At 43.7% G+C, this 17,712-nt stretch overlaps 1 protein-coding gene and 1 long non-coding RNA gene across 3 annotated transcripts in view; both read left to right on the top strand.

Annotated features, from left to right (window-relative positions):
* LOC135366493 (putative polypeptide N-acetylgalactosaminyltransferase 9) overlaps positions 1–16,152 on the top strand; it is a 133,068-nt gene extending 116,916 nt beyond the window's left edge. For both annotated transcript variants that reach the window (XM_064599205.1, XM_064599206.1), the window contains 10 exons: positions 200–537; positions 2,451–2,617; positions 3,956–4,120; positions 5,394–5,607; positions 6,686–6,803; positions 8,489–8,674; positions 11,069–11,197; positions 11,321–11,431; positions 13,224–13,352; positions 14,092–16,152. In XM_064599205.1, the coding sequence (XP_064455275.1) occupies positions 200–537; positions 2,451–2,617; positions 3,956–4,120; positions 5,394–5,607; positions 6,686–6,803; positions 8,489–8,674; positions 11,069–11,197; positions 11,321–11,431; positions 13,224–13,352; positions 14,092–14,250 (1,716 nt within the window). In that variant the 3' untranslated portion in view covers positions 14,251–16,152. The remainder of the gene's footprint in view (positions 1–199; positions 538–2,450; positions 2,618–3,955; positions 4,121–5,393; positions 5,608–6,685; positions 6,804–8,488; positions 8,675–11,068; positions 11,198–11,320; positions 11,432–13,223; positions 13,353–14,091) is intronic.
* The window catches only part of LOC135366497 (uncharacterized), a 113,830-nt gene that overhangs the window by 69,426 nt on the left and 26,692 nt on the right, over positions 1–17,712 (top strand). The gene's annotated exons all lie outside the window — the stretch shown is intronic.

The following is a 17,712-nucleotide window of genomic DNA, read 5'->3' as shown; positions in this document are numbered from 1 at the left end:
GTTGTTGTTGGTGCTTGTTTCTGTGTGTCCCCTTGCTGTCCGTCCTGTAACACTTTGCAGCGCTTTTTGCACCTTTTGCTATAAAATTTAGTATTCGATTCAGAATTTGAATTGAGTGCACAATAGTTTCGCTCCGGTATTTAAAAAATCTGAATATTCACGCAGGCTCACCAATTCGCGATCCTCTGTTTTTTTTTAGGAAGAAGCACAGAAACCTGCTCCTGCAGCAGACGATGGCGAGAGGTTGCTTCCACTAGCGAAACGGAGAGCAAGCCGTGAAGAGAGGATGAAACGGGGAAGTAAAGATGGCGCTCCTCCTCTCGGGGGACCGGGCAACGGGGACGAAGGTGCCGGAGTACTCCCACCCCCGAGAAGCGCCGACAGTCCCGGAGAGATGGGACGGCCGGTCAAGCTGAACAACTTGACGGCTGAGCAGGATAAAGTGGTGAAGCAGGGCTGGGACCGCAATGCTTTCAACCAGTACATCAGCGACATGATTTCGCTGCACAGGTCCTTGCCAGATGTTCGGGACACGGAGTAAGTGCTGCCATTCTTCTTTTTTCTTTTTTTCGTGATGGAGTAAGTGAGGTGTGTACTAAGCTTGTTTTGGCTGCATCACTTTCGTCAATATTTCAGATAGAGCTAATTTTTCTTTTCCCTCTCCACATAGTGATCATATGACCTGTGAGCTGTTTTATATTGTATCGTGGTTTCATTATTGATTAAGAGTTGCCAAGTTGTATTTTTTTTTTTTCTATGCTGTTTTGTCTTTTATTCTGTTTTAGGGAGATGCCCATAGTGTATCATAGTTCATTATTGTTTCTGTCCTGTTTGGTCGCATTGTTGTTGTTTGTTGTTTATTTCTTGTTGGTTATTCCTGTTATTGAAGTGCATGTTACGCTGCAGCTGCTGTACAGGACAAGTGACCTCGTCAAGCCATGTGCAATGGCTTTTTGTTGCTGGTTCCAGCCTCTTATGTAGGCTAAATCAAATATTAAATAAATAAAATAAATAAATAGCTAGAAAATATGTGACAAAGGAAGCACTGCTTGCAGTATCTGTAGACCAATACATAAATTACCAGTACCATTGCTCACCAATACATAAATAAAAAATATAATACTTTTTATTTATGCATTGGCGAGCAATAGTTTAGCTTTGCGGGCTTCAGCTTCAAAACTGACAAGCTGTCCTTCTATTTCCTGATATAAAGAAATGCGTTGAATCAAATGCGTTCTGCGCGTAAAAAAAACATCGGTATCCTCATATGCAAGAGTGTTACGTATGATGGCGTGCTGAATGCCTTACGTTGTTAGCAGTTTCTCAAGGCGTGCACTCAATGTCTTTTATTGAAAAATAATTTTTCTAATTACATAAGATGACTGTGTAATTCTCTCGTAAATAGGAAGTTTGTTTCAAAAAGAAAAGTTAATTGCACTGTATTCTTTTCCTGCATGTTGTTTATCAATTTTTATTTTTACTGCAATGCATGGTCTGTTTGCTTTCACAAAAGAGGCTGCATCGCATTGTTAAAATAAATGTTCACATTGTTAGTTCCAGTATGATTGCAATGTTAGCACATAGCCAGTTGTGTTTTTGGCTCTGTATTAAAATCATCCCACCCAAAATCATACTTACCTGCAAGACACAATCTGACAGGACTCGAGCAACACTGCCCCGTCGAAAATCACAAGCTGGAACCCCTTGGAAACTCAAGTGGTTCCGTCAAAGCTGGCTTATGGAACAAATTCCAGCATAGACAAGCTCAGATGGATCCAGCTGGAACCAGCCTTAATGGATACAGCTGGAACCCTTTCAACTGGGTATTATCCATCCTAAAACCAATTGTACCTGGATTCCAGTTCTGTTGGAACCATCTCCGCTGGTCAGATTTCCTGCTTAGCCCACCTCAGCTGGTCTCCGGTGGTAAGCTGGAACCAGTTCAAACCCACAAGAACCATTCAGAACCAACATGATCTCTAACTGGTTCCAGCTTGTGATTTTCGACTGAGCGGTGACAAGGATAAAGCTGGTCAGACAAACCGCAGTCTGTTTGTAGAGGAGGGCATATAGATGTGTGGAATCGGTTCTCATGTTTGTGCCGCAGCAGCACCATTTTCTCATAGCATGTATCTAGCAATGATCCCTTAAAAGTTGATTATCACCATCATTCTACGCGTTTTCATATGAGTTGTTGCTGTCGTCTGCTACGGTAGTCTTACGTCCACTTCTGCGCATTCAAAATTCAAATTTCCATCGTCCAATCATGATGTAGATGGCGCAGGCCGATGAGTAGCACGGATAGCGGATCGTGCGGATGGGCTCCTCATAGGGATTGCCGATTATGACGTGGTCATTACAGTCTAGTAGGTCGTAGGCGGAACACCCAACTATCGTCACCCAAGTAGAGTTGTTGTTGTTGTTGACAAGTGACATCTTTGGGCGTTCAGGTGCAAGGATGAGAAATACCTGGAGGACCTCCCATCAACCAGTGTGGTTATCTGCTTTCACAATGAAGCGTGGAGTGTGCTCCTGCGCACGGTGCACAGCGTCATAGACCGCTCGCCACCGAAGCTACTCAAGGAAGTCATCCTAGTGGACGATTTCTCAGATATGGGTAAGTTCTACATCTTCTCTCATAGCTCATTAAAATTGCTTTTTTTTTAATTTCTAATCTAAACTTTTTGTTTCATTAAAATTTTTAATGCAATGTAAATTTTTAATTTCAGTTAGATTTTAAAAGAAATTCGTAGCTTTTTAGAAATCGTAGTGTGCCCATGTTGAATAAGATAACGCACTTCTACAACAGTGGCAGTCGGGAATAGACAGCGGCGAACGCTAACCTTTTGACTGGAGGCATAAGTGCAGTGCATGTGCACAGCTGTCACCCAGCCGTTCTACACATATCCAAATTGTGTTGCCTATTGCGATGTGTGCATGATTGGCCTATTGATACAAACGCACAGTTGCAAGAAAGTGTGCCAAAATGAAAGCGCCCATGTGAATCTCGGGGACCCAAGCAGCACAACATCTTGGCCCAATGTTGGTCCAATATTGGCAATACCGGCCCAATATTGGTTCAATATTTGCAATACCGGCCCAATATTGGTGCAATATTGGCAATACTGGCCCAATATTGGTCCAACATTGTGCCAATATAGGGCCAAGATGTTGCACTGCCTGGGGAGTGTCTACAGCTCTATTTTCTTTACGGCCATCACATGCTGGATATCACGTTAAAATCGTGCAGGACTTCATCTTCAAGTAACAAGTGTCGTATGAAATAAACAAGCAAAAGGCCATTTGCCTCCAGTAGTTCTCTGAGAAGTCGTGCAGTGCAGCGGCTCTAGTCCTGGGCGCTCAGCGGCTCTAGTTTTTTTTGAGTAGTTGCAGCATTTTTATTTTTCAGGTGTCATTTTGCTCCTGTAGCCGTGCATCTAAATGCATCTTTGATTTAGCTCGGGTAGCTTTGGAAAGTTCCGCAATGATACCATGAGCAGGGAGTGCCAGTTTCGGCTGTTCTGGTACAGCTTCAACACTAGCGGTCCACGGTTGCTTCAAAAGCGAATTAGGGTGTCCAGAGGCCGTGTCCATGGGCGTACCAAGGGGAGGGGGAAGGGGGGCCGTGGCCCAAGGTTGCTTGTCAAAATAGCGCACTCTTTAGTCATAGGCCGTTCTCAGATGTCATGATAGGAACCTATGAACACCCACACAGTGCGCAACATCCGTCTTCAGAAAAAAAATGTGGTAGGGGGTGGGGTGAGAGTTTGTACTCTTGCCCCCCTTCCTCCCCTCCCCTCTCCTTCCCCGAAGCGTGTTCACGTTAAAGACGCTCGCTAGAAGCAAAAGAATTTCATGTTTGGATCTCGCTATGTTCCTTCATTGAGCATAATAATTAGAGAATGTTCATCGACCTGTTTTGTGCCTCTTTAATACCTTCCTGTAACGTCTTCAGCCCATCTGAAGAGGCAGCTCGAAGATTACGTGGCACATCTACCTAAAGTGAAGATAGTGAGGGCTCAAAAGAGAGAGGGTCTCATCCGCGCTCGACTCCTTGGGGCTGCAGCCTCCACCGGTGCTGTCATCACCTACCTGGATTCTCATTGCGAGTGTACTGAAGGTGAGGAAGACGTATGTTGGCATGAAAAAGGTGTGGTTGACATGCAGGCTCACTTACCTGCAGCGTGACAGATTTTTTCTTGTAGGAGATGTTTGGACCAGAAAACTTACTGTCTTAACAGAACAGAAGCACAGACATAAAAAAAAGTCTGGACAGTTGCTGTTAACAATGCAACATTTGTCTGTCTGTAAGAATCGCACTACTGTGGATTGTTCCAGTGAGTTCACGGTCGGTACTAACATGAATTGTTTATTCGACACAAATTACGAATCAGATGTAGAATTCTATATCGGAACTTCAAATCGAACAATGTCTCCTCTCAACTGAATACTGTACATATGAGCTATACGTGAAAGGCAAAAAATAACGGAAGAGCAGGTATGCTGCAGACTGAGTGCAGTTCCATACGAAGGTCAAGGTGCACATATCATTTGCACATGCTGTATGCTATGTATTTTGTTTGCTTATATATAACTATTCGCTCCATATTTGCTTCAGTTATATGACTATTTACTTTGCTATGTGTGTACATTTGCTTCATATTTGCTTTTCTTTTTGAGTGACTGTGTTTATGCAGCCCTAATTTGGTGTTCAACATGCTCACTTTCTGTAAGTTGTGGCTTTCATAGGGCAATATGCAAGGTTAGAAAATAAGTTCTAGGTATAACTACAGCCTGAAGTTTCCGAGAAATATCGTTTTCTCAATTCGGGGGGTAAAATTTGGGGAAGTTAACATGTGCTCTAAATTCATGCAAATTCGGGTGAAAAAACTTCCAGTATGCTAAATTCGAGGAGAAATCGGGCTCAGTTACTCAAACTAATTGTAGTGGTTTGGTACAAACGGTGATGGAACTGCATTAGCTGCCAAATAATTAAGTTTGAGCATTCCTACAGAGATCCCAGTGAGGGCAATTTGCCGGGTAAAAATCGGGTTTCACCCTAAAGCGGCAACCTTCAATTCGGGGTGCAAATTCGAGGAAGAATCGGGTAAAACCCTAAAACTTCAGGCTCTAAACGTAATGGAGGTGTTGGGCGACAATAACACTGTAAAAACTGAAAAAAGTAATTAACATGATTGGCAAACAACAAAACAAACGTCAGATATACTAAAAAAAGGAAATACAACACTAAAGTCGTCAAGACATAATGCAAAACACCAGCAAGGATGTACACATATAGATCCTGTGAACAACAGTGTGAAAGAAAAAAGAAAGCAAGGTTTTCTGCAAGGTTTCCTCACGTTTTTTTTTAACTGTCACACAATTCGTTACAGGATGGTTGGAGCCACTCCTGGACCGCATAGCACGCAACTCGACGACGGTGGTGTGTCCGGTCATAGACGTCATAAACGACGCAACCTTCGAGTACCACTACAGAGACTCGGGTGGAGTGAACGTTGGCGGGTTCGACTGGAACCTGCAGTTCAGCTGGCACGCCGTGCCAGAGCGGGAGCGGAAAAGACGGAAGCACTCGTGGGATCCCGTCTGGTACGCTAATGTGAAGTCACTTAAGCGTGTGTTTTGATGTCGCTTACCTGAAAGCTTTCTTTTTGTGGAATGCAACAACTCAGGGAAAAGAGGCGCTGACGCCAGGAATCGAACCTGGGTCTTCTGATTTCCGGCCTCGGCCAAATCTCGTTGTTTACGTTCTTTTTGCGCGCCTAGACTGGGCTTGAGTTTGACATTATGGGCCCGAGCTGGTCCCAGGTCGGCACATTGTCGGGCCTAGGTCGGGCCCAAGCCTGTGTTTCCCACTGTCGGTTAGCCACGGTCAACTTTTATAGCCTGCTACGCTGGGCCGTATATAAGCCGTTTATAGGTCGGGTGACCCATAAGTTTATCGGGTCCAGGCCGGGCTGAGCCGGGAAACCTGGAAATTGTTCGGGCTTGGGCCGGGCCTGGGCTGGTAAATCAAAGGAAGGCTGGGGTTTGGCCTGGGCCTAAGAATGCGGCCCGTGCAGTGATCTAGCATGGGCGATCGATGGTCATTGAAATGAATGACGATTGACCCGAATCATGATTGCCCGCTGTTACATGGCCAATTTCGTCGTAGTGGACGAGGCAATTAAACGGAGGAGGACAAACACAACACGAGCCTCACAACGCCCATTTGTATACTTCAGTGAATGGAACTCAGTTGAATGTTGCATAATTCAGTTGGCTGGTGAATTTTTGTCAACTGCCATCATTAAACTGAAATGGCCATTTTTATTTACTGTTGACCGTCACTAGATGGAGGTTCGTGAAACGCTAGTGTCGTCAAAAAGCGCGAGACTCGCGAACAACTAAGCAGTGAACAAAAAGCACAAAAATGAACTGCTACAGACGACACCAAAACTTTATTTTGGGATCATGAGTGGGTAAACTGCAACAGATGTTATGGAAAGTTTAGCATGTTCAATGTGACAGTTACACAGTTTTTACACGTGGCTGTGTGTTCGAGTCACGGAATATGTTTGATACCGTTACGGAATGCGTTTGATATGTTTCAAATGTTCGAATATGTTCGATCACTGCTCCTCGAGTGGCAATGCATGTTGTACAAGACCAGTTTTTCCTCTATTAGGTCTCCCACAATGGCCGGTGGTCTTTTTGCCATCGACAAGGCCTTCTTCGAAAAGCTTGGCACATACGACAGTGGGTTTGACATTTGGGGAGGAGAAAACCTGGAGCTTTCTTTCAAGGTGGGTTATTATTATTAATTGAGTTGTGCTAGGAAATTTGCACCCAAGCCTCCCCATCAGACCCACGAATTAGTCGCCGTCTGGATCAACCAGTCAATTATGCAGATGTTGTTATTATTTTTTTTTTAAAGTGCTGGTTGTGCATATACGTACAAAGATGCTGTAACGGCTGTGCACGGAAGAATTTTTAAAATAGCTAATGAGTATCATGCTCAAATTGCGAAGGCTTCTTCTAATTTAGTCCTCAAGAAAAACTGATTTTGGTTGCTACTGATGCTGTGAAGGACTTTATTTTGTGTGTCATGTATGTTCATCAAGCCTGTAATTTTGGTTGTGTGTCCTCATTTGTTCCCTTTTTTAAAATTCTGTGTCACCTTCTGTGCGATTTATTTCTTTCTGCCTTTCTTGGTGCTCTCCCCTTGGATGGGGATTTGTTTTTGTTTTGTGCAGGGCAGTGAAAGAATGGATAGATTATCTGGAGACTCGGGGCCAAACCTTCGAGTGGCCTACAACACTCTACTGACAGCCAAAACAAAGTTAAAATGTTATAAAGTATTAAAAGAAGCATAAAAAAGAACAGAGATCAACACATTAGGAACAATGAAAATTAAAAAAAGGGGCAGAGAAAACAAAAAACAAAGAGAAAATATTAACTGGAATTTGATGTAAAAACTGTAAACCGCAAGACAAGTGCTTAGCAGACACTGAATTTGGGGCCAACTCAGAGCTCTGCATTTCCTTTCCTACAAATATATTAGGGGTGTGCGAATCCGAATAGTTTAAGTAGAATCGAAACTCGAATCGAATGGGGGAAAAAATTGCGAATACCGAATCGAATATCGAATATTCGTGCAAAATTTATAATAAGTGACTTTCGCACTAAAAGTTTCCATTTTGTGGCCCGTGGCTTTAGTGTAATTTTTCTGGCATTAACTGTCACAAGAGAGACGTGCAATTCTTCTGTTTAAAGCCCCTACTCTTTAATTTTACGTGAGAGTGCTTCCTGCTTTCCAGGTGAGCCCACACTTACTGGAGTACTGGAGTGGTTACCTTCATTTCAAAATTTGATGTCAGGCAGTAGCATGTTACACTGATGAGGCTGTAATTGCTTCAGACAACCACAGGCGATTTGTGAAACAAACAAATTGGCATCCTGCCTCAGCTTTGCCATGAACACCCTTTAGTTTCTTTGCACTCGCCCTAGGAAGTTGCACTACTGAAATTTTAGACGCAAAGGACATCTTTAAGACGCCCTTCTTGTTCATGGGCTGTAGTCATTATTCGAGAGTTCGAACTTTTTAAAGGCAGCCTCACAGACATCAAATCAAAGTCCCTCGTCGGCACCGTTAAACTGCATGTGGGAGGGGCGCCACCCCTTCCACAGACGATGTCAACAAAACTAACTTTGGATAACGTTATCTCAAACAAAACACCGTCCCGCCTGTGTTGGTCCTGCAACAAGGGCAGTTTCGTAAAGCAGGCTTCACCTCATGCACGGAAGCATCAGGTGAAGCCCACTTTCGGGTTGTGTCGTTCATATTTGTGGAATATTCGAAAATTCAACTACTGGATATTCGATTCGCGAATTGAATAGTTTGAGCGTTTGATATTCGATTCAAATTCGAGAACTCGAATATTCGCACACCCCTAAAATATGTCTCTCTTTCTCATGCACGGACATGCAGACCTGGATGTGTGGAGGCACACTAGAAATCGTTCCCTGTTCGCACGTTGGGCACGTGTTCCGCAAACGCAGTCCATATCGGTGGAGGTCGGGTGTCAATGTCTTGCGGCGCAACTCTGTGCGTTTGGCTGAAGTGTGGCTGGACGAACACGCCAAGTACTACTACCAGCGCATCGGCAATGATCTGGTAGGTACCACTCTTCTGGCTACCTTTCATTTGAAAGTCACGCCAGTACTAGTACCGTAGTGACGTCTTTGGCATCACTATGGTACATAATGTAAAACCCCGAGACTAGGGAACACGAAAGGACAGACACAAACACGAAGTCTCAAACACAGCTGAAAATTTTACTTCACATACAAGAATTTGAAGACTTTTGAGAGAGACCCTATGCATAAGCTCTTGTGGGAACTATGTCAGCAACCCATCCGTAATCCTCGGTCCGGCCTTGAGCAGACTTCTTCCCCCGAACTGACCCTTTTTTGTCCTCAACTGGTTGTTCCCTTCCCTCTGGTTGTATATAATTCTTGTATGTGAAGTAAAATTTTCAGCTGTGTTTGAGACTTCGTGTTTGTGTCTGTCCTTTCGTGTTCCCTAGTCTCGGGGTTTTACATTATGCATCATCTTCACCAGCTCGCTTGCTTCCTAGCCGTTTTTTCACTATGGTACAGCTTGCTTAGAGAAATGTCGTCTGCTGCACAGAGAGAAATGGGAGAGAAACAAAATAAATAAATAAATAAATAAATAAAGGTGTGAAACGCCGACCCCGATTGGAGTGTTGGTTGCCCTCGGAACCGGAATAGCATCACCAGTAACGCTTTTGTCGTCCTCCCGTTTAGCCCTGCAGAGCGAGTTGAGCGGGCACACGCGTGTCAATGTTTATGTGAATTTTTTTATTTGAAGAATACTCTGTACCGACTTTTAGTTTTTTTTTGTTAGTCGTTATATCGAGTCGCATCCTTTTATAATGCGTCGGGAACAGAAAATGTTTGAGAAAGTATTCTGTGCTCCTTTGAAGGGGAACTAAAGTTTAAAAAATTTCGCCTGATATGAAATGAAGGAAACTGCAATGTACGTTTTCCCTCTCCCTCTCCTTCTCGAGAAGCGCGACAATGTGGAACGGGCTCTCATTGGTCTCCTCAAAAACTGTTTGTCCAATCATCGCGAGAGATTGTTTGAGGAAACCAATCGGAAGCCTCTCCACGTTGTCGCGCTTCTTGTGAAGGAAAGGGAGAAGGAAGGCATACATTACTGGTTCGTTTCGCTCTGAAATCTCGAACGACACAGCGGGGTGTATCCCGTTCCTTCTGTGTTGGTATCAGGGGTTGGTATCAGGGCACCCCTCACTCCGCGAATATTTTTTTTTTTCACTTTGTTGCTACTTCAATTCGCAAAGATGCACCCTAAAGCCAGCGACGACCACTACGGCGTGATCCTTGGAGGTCTGGACAGGCCTTTTGGTACGACATAATCAGATCAGTGTGACGTAGTAGCATCATCATCACAGTGATGTCAACGTTACCCATTCACTTACGGGCGCTCTGAAGGGGTCGAGGGACTTCTCGAGAGCGTCCAGATGAAAGACGACTAGTTAGAGAACGGCTACGATCGTTGTCCTTGCACAACAGCGCGTGTTATCTCGTTGCACAATCTGCCGCAGCTACAAACGAACAAAATTTATGGAGGAGCCTTCGCTGTTCCTTTAAAAAGATCATGGTACACGTACGTGACGACCTTGTTGCTTTCAGTAGTACTGACGTTTCCTGCACTGTACAAGTGCACTTATGAAAAGTTGCGGCAACTCTGCACATGGTAACACACCTGGTATGATTTTTTTTTTTTTTTTCATGGAAATGGCCACACTGGAAAGCTTTTCGAACCAGTACAAGTTTGCTGAAGATTTGTGGTCGTTACTTTTCAACGTAAATGGAATTTACCATACCGTAGAGTGTTAACAATCACCATAAAATATAACAAACGCATTTGCCCAAAGTATTCAGCCAATTTGTGCCAGTTTGAAAGCATCCCAGTGTGGCCATTTCCACGAAAAAATTTTACCATATACCAGCCATGATGCACCGAGTAAAAAGAAATTTTTTTCTAACCGCTTACTCGTTCCTCTTGTCGTTCAGTCTAATTTTATACGCAGTTTATGCCAGCTTCGTGCCACTGAATAATAAGTAGAGCCTGAAGTTTTCGGGTAATATTTTTTTCAAAATTCGGGGAGTAAAAATCGGTTTAAATAAACATGTGCACTAAATTCGTGCGAATTCGGGCGAAAAAACTTCCAGTATGCTAAATTCAGGGGAGAAATCTGGCTCAGTTACTCAAACTGACTGTACAGGTTTGGTACAAACGGTGATGTAACTGAATTTTTCTGTCAAACAAGTAAGTTAGTGTATTCCTACAGACATCCCAGTGAGGGCAATTTGCCGGGTAAAAATCGGGTTTCACCCTAAAGAGGCAACCTTCCATTCGGGGTGCAAATTCGGGGAACAATCGGGTAAAACCCTAAAACTTCAGGCTCTAATAATAAGTTACGGCACAGTACAACGTGACATATAAAAATTTTTTTCTCAGGGCGACTTCGGGGACGTGTCTCCCCGCAAAGCACTAAGGAATCAGCTGAAGTGCAAGTCCTTTGACTGGTACGTGAGAAACATCTACCCGGAGCTCTTTGTTCCTGGGGACGCTGTTGCGTCCGGAGAGGTGAGCTTCATTTTGGTGTGATGCCTGCCTGCAAAGGAATGCTCGCGCACACACCACATGTGCCAGTGATATAACGATGAAGGGTACGTCTTGAAAGTTGCGGAACGGTACTGCCTTTTTTAGGTACGCAACATGGCTGAAGGCGGCCGTACCTGCTTGGACAGCCCTGCAGGAAGGGAGAGCATGCACAAGGCAGTGGGCATGTACCCATGCCACGGGCAGGGAGGCAATCAGGTATGTCCCATGCAGTTTAGTTACAGAAAGGTAGTAATGGGCAATGTGCCAGGAAAAGTACAGTAGAATCTCGATGATACGAATCTCACGGGGTCGCGGAAAAAAATTGTATCATCCGAAATTCGAATCAAACGAATTAAACCAAAATAAAATTTGGGGCAAGAAAATAGACAGTGACTGTTCATTTTCCGTTACTGTCAATGAAAGAGGTCGGTTGTAACGCTTTTGTGTCTCCGTTTTTGGCCAATGCTGCCTAAATATGCGAGATGATTCAAAAGACGTAGCACGTGCTTTACACCCGCGAGTCGCGCGACAGTGGTCTAAAGCGAGCTTCTCCTAAAGTAAGCAGGCGTTAGGTGGAGCCGACTTGCGGAATGGTGACGCGCAATGTTGCCACAAGTTGTCCCGATATGTTCCCTCCACGTGTTCTGGGGTTCTGGTCGCTGTTTTCCGCCAGAGCGATGTCACGCAGCTTCGCGGTTTATTGGTGCGAGGGGGGTAAAAAGGTCAAAACAGAGATAAGGTGATAAGGTTCCTGGCCGTTCAATCCCTTTGGTCTTATCTCCACCACCACCAAAAGGAAAGTCATTGCTTGCATTGTGCTACATGATGTAAGGGAGTTCGTGGTGAGGATCGCCCTCCCCTCTCGAAAGACGCAGCAGCATGACTCGCGCACTCTCGCGTCACGGGGGAACGACCTCTGTCGCATCCTCGGCTCGTTCGTATCATCCGTAAAGGCAAGATAATGCGTTCGTATCATCCTAACTCTAATACATGGGAAGAATAGGTATTCCGGCCGGGACCAGAAAAGAATTCGTATCATCCCGAAATTCGTATCATCCGTGATAGTATCATCAAGATTCTACTATAATTGCAAAAAATATGTACTTTAAATACAGTCAAAAGTCCTGTCAGGGATAAATACTTTAAGTAAACTATAAAGTAGTGAAAAATTTACTTGAAGTATGCGTACGTATGTAGCAAGTACAGGTTGGGACAAAAGTTTACGGAACACGCAAGCAGCTCACACTCACAAACATTGAGGTGAGGTGAGGAAAGTTTTGAGCAAAAAGATTGAGGTGAGATAAGAGACATTCCTAGGAAGGTATCTTTGGAAACTCACTTTTGCAAAAATTGAGGTTAGGGCAAAAAATGCATCCTATCCACGTAAATATACGTCTTTCCATGGGTGTACGTAGCCTTGTACGTAAAGGGAAACACCTGTGACTTCTAGGTTGTCTATAAAAAATTAATTTAAAAAAAAAAGAGCAGTTGGATCTACGGTCTTCAACTTTCGTGACACAAAATATTTTTGTCACGAAATTCCCGCTTCACTGTGTTTGTTTTCGGCGACATTTCGGGTGGCAGTCAGGAGTCATGGGGACCCCCGTGGTAAAAAGCAAACCAATCAGAGGCTTGGAACTGTGATTGACAGGTCGAGCCTCTTTTTGGGACGCCTCCCAATGGCCAGACTCCCTTTTAATATACGGCCCTACGTTGAACATGTCCACAGCGCCCCCAAGTGTGCAACATGCGAACCTGTTGGAGTAGCATTGGATCGAATGCTCCTTGGGAAGTTCACATGTGACACAGTTGGTGGTGCTACACACAGATTGAATGACCGTCGGTTTCAATGATCATTGAGATCAAGAGGGGTGCCCCCCCCCCTTTTCCGACGCCCCTGAGCTTTCGTATCAGGTTGACGAGCAAGGAATGAGTTCAGTTCGTTATCAGTGTCTACTGTCCAGTACACTAACTGTTTACCAAATCATATTTGTTTCATTATTTTCAGTACTGGATGCTGAGTAAAGAGGGCGAAATCCGTCGTGACGAAGCCTGCCTCGATTTTGCTGGTGGTGATGTCATTCTGTATCCGTGCCATGGTTCCCGCGGCAATCAGCTCTGGATGTATGACCATGACGTAAGTATGGCTACAAAGGATGGCCAAAAATAATCTGCGAAGACATGTCTGGAACAAGATGCAGTGACATACTGGAAAACGCTTTATATATTACTCGCTTTTTGGCACCATTGAATTTTAGGAATGTACAGGTGTAGGGATTTACATTTTTCTGATACCAAAGGGAAGAATATAGTGTCGTATGCTCAAAGTTTGGCTGATATGGGAAATGTGAGACACTGAGCTTCTTGATACTATTATGGGGAAAAAAATTAGCCGGAGCTCTTTGGCTGCACGTATAGCATATGTTTGTAAGTGCTCAAACATCACCAGGCCAGTACTGGACTGCTGTTTCACTGTCTGGAACAGCTGTCCAGTACTGGCATGGCGACGTTTGAACACTTACAAACATCTGATACTATTATATATTTTATGGAAGCTATGTTTATATTATGCCAAAGATATTGTACTATGCAGAAGATTTTGTCATAGTGCATTGTCCCTTTGTGTTCCTAATTATTTTTATTCGTATTTTGTCTGTCCCAAGTGGAGAACCTCGGATCCCTAGCCTCAGCATATTAACCCAAATAAATAAACAAATTATTACTAATAAAATGAATAATACATATACTTAAATAGTAAGTGGAGTAAGTTATATCCATCTAGTCACTGCCGCTTCCCATGCTTTGGGGCCGTTGGGGCCGCTATTCTATTCTATTCTATTCTGTGATAACACGAGTGCCTCTCTTTCTCCCAACAGGCACATACCATTCAGCACAGCAGCAGTCGCAAGTGCCTGCAGATGTCCGAAAACCGTCAGAAAGTGTCGATGGAGTCGTGTAGTGGCAGCCTACGGCAGCAGTGGGTGTTCCAAAACTTTGATGCATCCAAAATGGAGAAACTCAATGTAGTTGCATGAAAATAATGCCCGAAATGTGACTTTTAGTACTTGCGACTTCCCCCAGACTGTCTCTTCGGTGGACATTGACGTCGTAGGTGTGGTCTTTGTTGTTTGGTACAGTGACTGGCTTTTTTTTTTTTTCTACGAACTCCACAAGTTCTTGTTTGTAAGTTTTGTTCTCACCATGGTACATTGCTGAGGACTTTCCGGGTGGCTGCAGAAAAGTGCGGACAGCAGCAGTACTTCTGAAAGGCATCGGCGTGCAGTGCTATTTATTAAAGCGAATTTGTTGCAGCAACATTGCACCTCGTCACAGCTCCGTGCGTTTTGTTGCTCGATACTTGTGGCTACTGCTTCAGCCCAAAGAGTTGTACATAGCACATTAGCAATGTAGTTTTTGGACAGAGCCGCTCAGAATTAATACATTGAGCTACAGCCTCTTTCGAGGACAATAATACCCGTGACACACGGGCACGTGTGACACTCACGTGCTTTGTCCTCGATGCCATTCCATTACACTGTACCCTACTGGCTGTAGCTCTATTTATTTTTACCCTATTCACTGTCCAAAAAGAAGAGAAAAGAGTGAAGGTTGTGAGCTCGTTTGTGGTCTGGTGACTGAAGGAAATTTGAGGTGCCAACAACAATGTCGACCGCTGAACTCTCATCGTCCCGGGAAGGCTCTCGAAGCAGAGTGGTGCTGCTGACTGCGCGAATAAAAACAATGCTCTCCCTCAAGCCATCCCCCTCAGTGCCTTGGCCCACCGTGCGACTCGGGGATGTGGTGCGTAGTGCTGTCAAACTTTTGTGCGCGTCGTGGGTGAATCGTCCAGGTTCTGTGCGCCGTCGTTTAGGGACCACTTGACCAATTTGGGTGGGTGCGATTATGTTTTGTAGGACACTGTTCTTGTTTGTTCATGTATTTTTTAAAATTTTTTTTTTAAAGGTCACACTTGAGACGTTAGTGTGGACATGGAACGTAACGGCCGAGTTTTCTAGGTGCAAGCGTACGTGGTTGAATGTTGCGGAAACTGTATCGGTGCTGGTAGTGCTACGCCCTGCTTCGAGTTTTTTTTCTCTCTCTTTTTTTAATCATTACTATCGTTATTGTTTGGGGTCTACATGTAGACTCCTGCCTTCATGTGTGTGCAAATAACATGTTAAAAAGGACGAGACTTATCGCTTACCGTGCTTTGAAGCATTCAGATGCGCGACCAGCGACAGGAAAAAAAAAAGCCGCGATTGAAAAACTTTGCATGATTTCCCAGCTAATTGCAGCCAACGGATTTTCACGTAGTACAGTTACAGCACACAAAATTTGTAGGTTGATATAATGGGTATTTTATGCTCTAGATGTGGGAACACCCATTCGTAGCGTTTTAGTGATGGGAAGGGTGAAAACCCAGATTTTGTTTTGAGGTACTTTGTTGGGTCTGTGATTGAAAAACTTTACGCGATTTCCCCCACTAACTGCAGCCAGTATGGATACTCACGTATTACACTTACAGCTCGCAAAATTTGTCGGTTAATAATGTTAATGGGTATCTTACGCTCTAGGTATGGGAGCACCCATTCATAGCGTGAGTTGAGTGGTGGTAAGGGTGAAAACCTAGAATTTGTTTGAGGTATTTTTTTTATCTGTTATCAGAAAGAAGAGCTTGGAGTAGTATGAAAGGCAAACATCCTCCTGTGAGTGCGTTCCTTTGTCATCTTAACTGAAGCCCATCGGACACCAAAACCATTCCAGTTTGCTTTTCTAGTCAGACGCAACATTCCAGTGTTCCGGGTGTAATGGTCGCCTTTTTTTTTCTGAAAAACATGTTTTGTGCGGAGGTGCTGTACTGTGGGAAAAGGACTGTGCCTTATCCAGCATTGTTACATGACATGATGATGTAATAAATGGATCTTTCGTGTTCTTCATCTGAAGCTGTTGCTTTGAGCAAAGCGCTGAAGCAGAATATGATGGTTTCATAAATAAACGGAACTTTCAGCTCTGTCACTAGCTGTGGTTGAGTGCTATGCAGAGTGACCAATTCCTGGAATATATAACAAAATCCAAATTCCAAAATTAACTTGATCAAAAGATGATCTGACTTGGTTCTATCTTAATTTTTGTATTATGTGTTTGTTGTTGTTGTTGTTTCTAACAATTTCTGTTCTTCCTTTCTGTTCTGGTTTTGCCACTAACTCTTTTGGTGGAACTTAATTATAGAAAAAGCCTGAGCCCAGGCAGCAAGCACAGACTAAGCCATAGTTTTTAATTGCAGGACAACCTTAAGGTGCATTAATAGTCTGTAAGAATTAACTCAACTAAGTATGTTAGATTGAGCAAATTTTTAGAGTATTTATGCAGTTTGAGGTTGTAAGGGATAAATTGCAATCTAAGGCGCTAGAAGCTGTAATTACTCCGCAATTTACTGCTTTTTCTTCTTTGCTCTCTTTTTCTTGCCCTTTTAATTCACAGGTAATGGTGGTGCTGATTTTGAGCAGATGGTGGTGCTCTTTGCCACTGGTTTGTTCATGAGCAGAGCATCACCGTTTAGTACGCAGAGGACCAATCACTCCGTAAGTGAAAGTTACATTACGTGGACGCCAGTGCAAATTCAAAGGATCAAAGTTATGTTTGCAGTTTGCTACGAAAGCAGGACATATGCTTTTAACGGACAATTAAGGGTATATGCATGTGTAAGGATAGCAATGTGAAAGGCAAAGGACAAACACAATGATAGTCCTCAACTCTGCATTAAAGGTGCAAAGTGTCAAATAATGGTACGGCCCCTGTTCTCAACTTCTCAGATTAAACTCTAATTGGCGGTTAACTCTGAACCTGCGGAGAACACTTGATTTAATAGTGCACATTGCATTGCAATCTCCTAGCTGTCACCATAGAAAATTCACTATAACAACAAAGATGTCGCAGTGTAATACACGTACCACTGCTATTTACGATGAAGAAAAGTTCACTCTATTGAACCGGTTCGTGAACCGAACCGTATAGAATCAACCGGTTCCTTCCGGAGTTGGACCGAACCCCAACCGAATCGACAACATTTTCGGTTCGACACTCTGGTCTTACCAGTTGTAGACGGGAATTTGCATCTTAACCCAGCTCCGAATCCTCCTCCTCGTTACACTGATATTCGTAATCCGTACTTGGCCCTTTCCTGGGAGTACGAGGATATCCATGGGATCAGTGCTGTCCCAAGGACAACTTGTGCCTGGTGGTGGGGCGCACGCCAGCTGTCAATAGGTTGCATGCACACCATCGAAATAAAAAATAAAAAATACAGTAAAAATTGTGGATAATTTACGTTTACGTTCTCCATAGCTTTAACTGTGTGCTTATGACTAGCATCTCATCCTGTTTCAATCTCGTTTCGTACTTAGCTCTACAGAAAAATTATGTATAAAGTAAAACAAAATTGCAATGCTGAAAGAGCAGAGTTGGAGGAAATGCAGAAATTCCCTCAGCTTTCTTTT

This window comes from Ornithodoros turicata, chromosome 8, assembly GCF_037126465.1.
Source record: "Ornithodoros turicata isolate Travis chromosome 8, ASM3712646v1, whole genome shotgun sequence".
Lineage (NCBI taxonomy): Eukaryota > Metazoa > Arthropoda > Arachnida > Ixodida > Argasidae > Ornithodoros > Ornithodoros turicata.
This window is presented reverse-complemented; position numbering and strand designations above follow the sequence as displayed.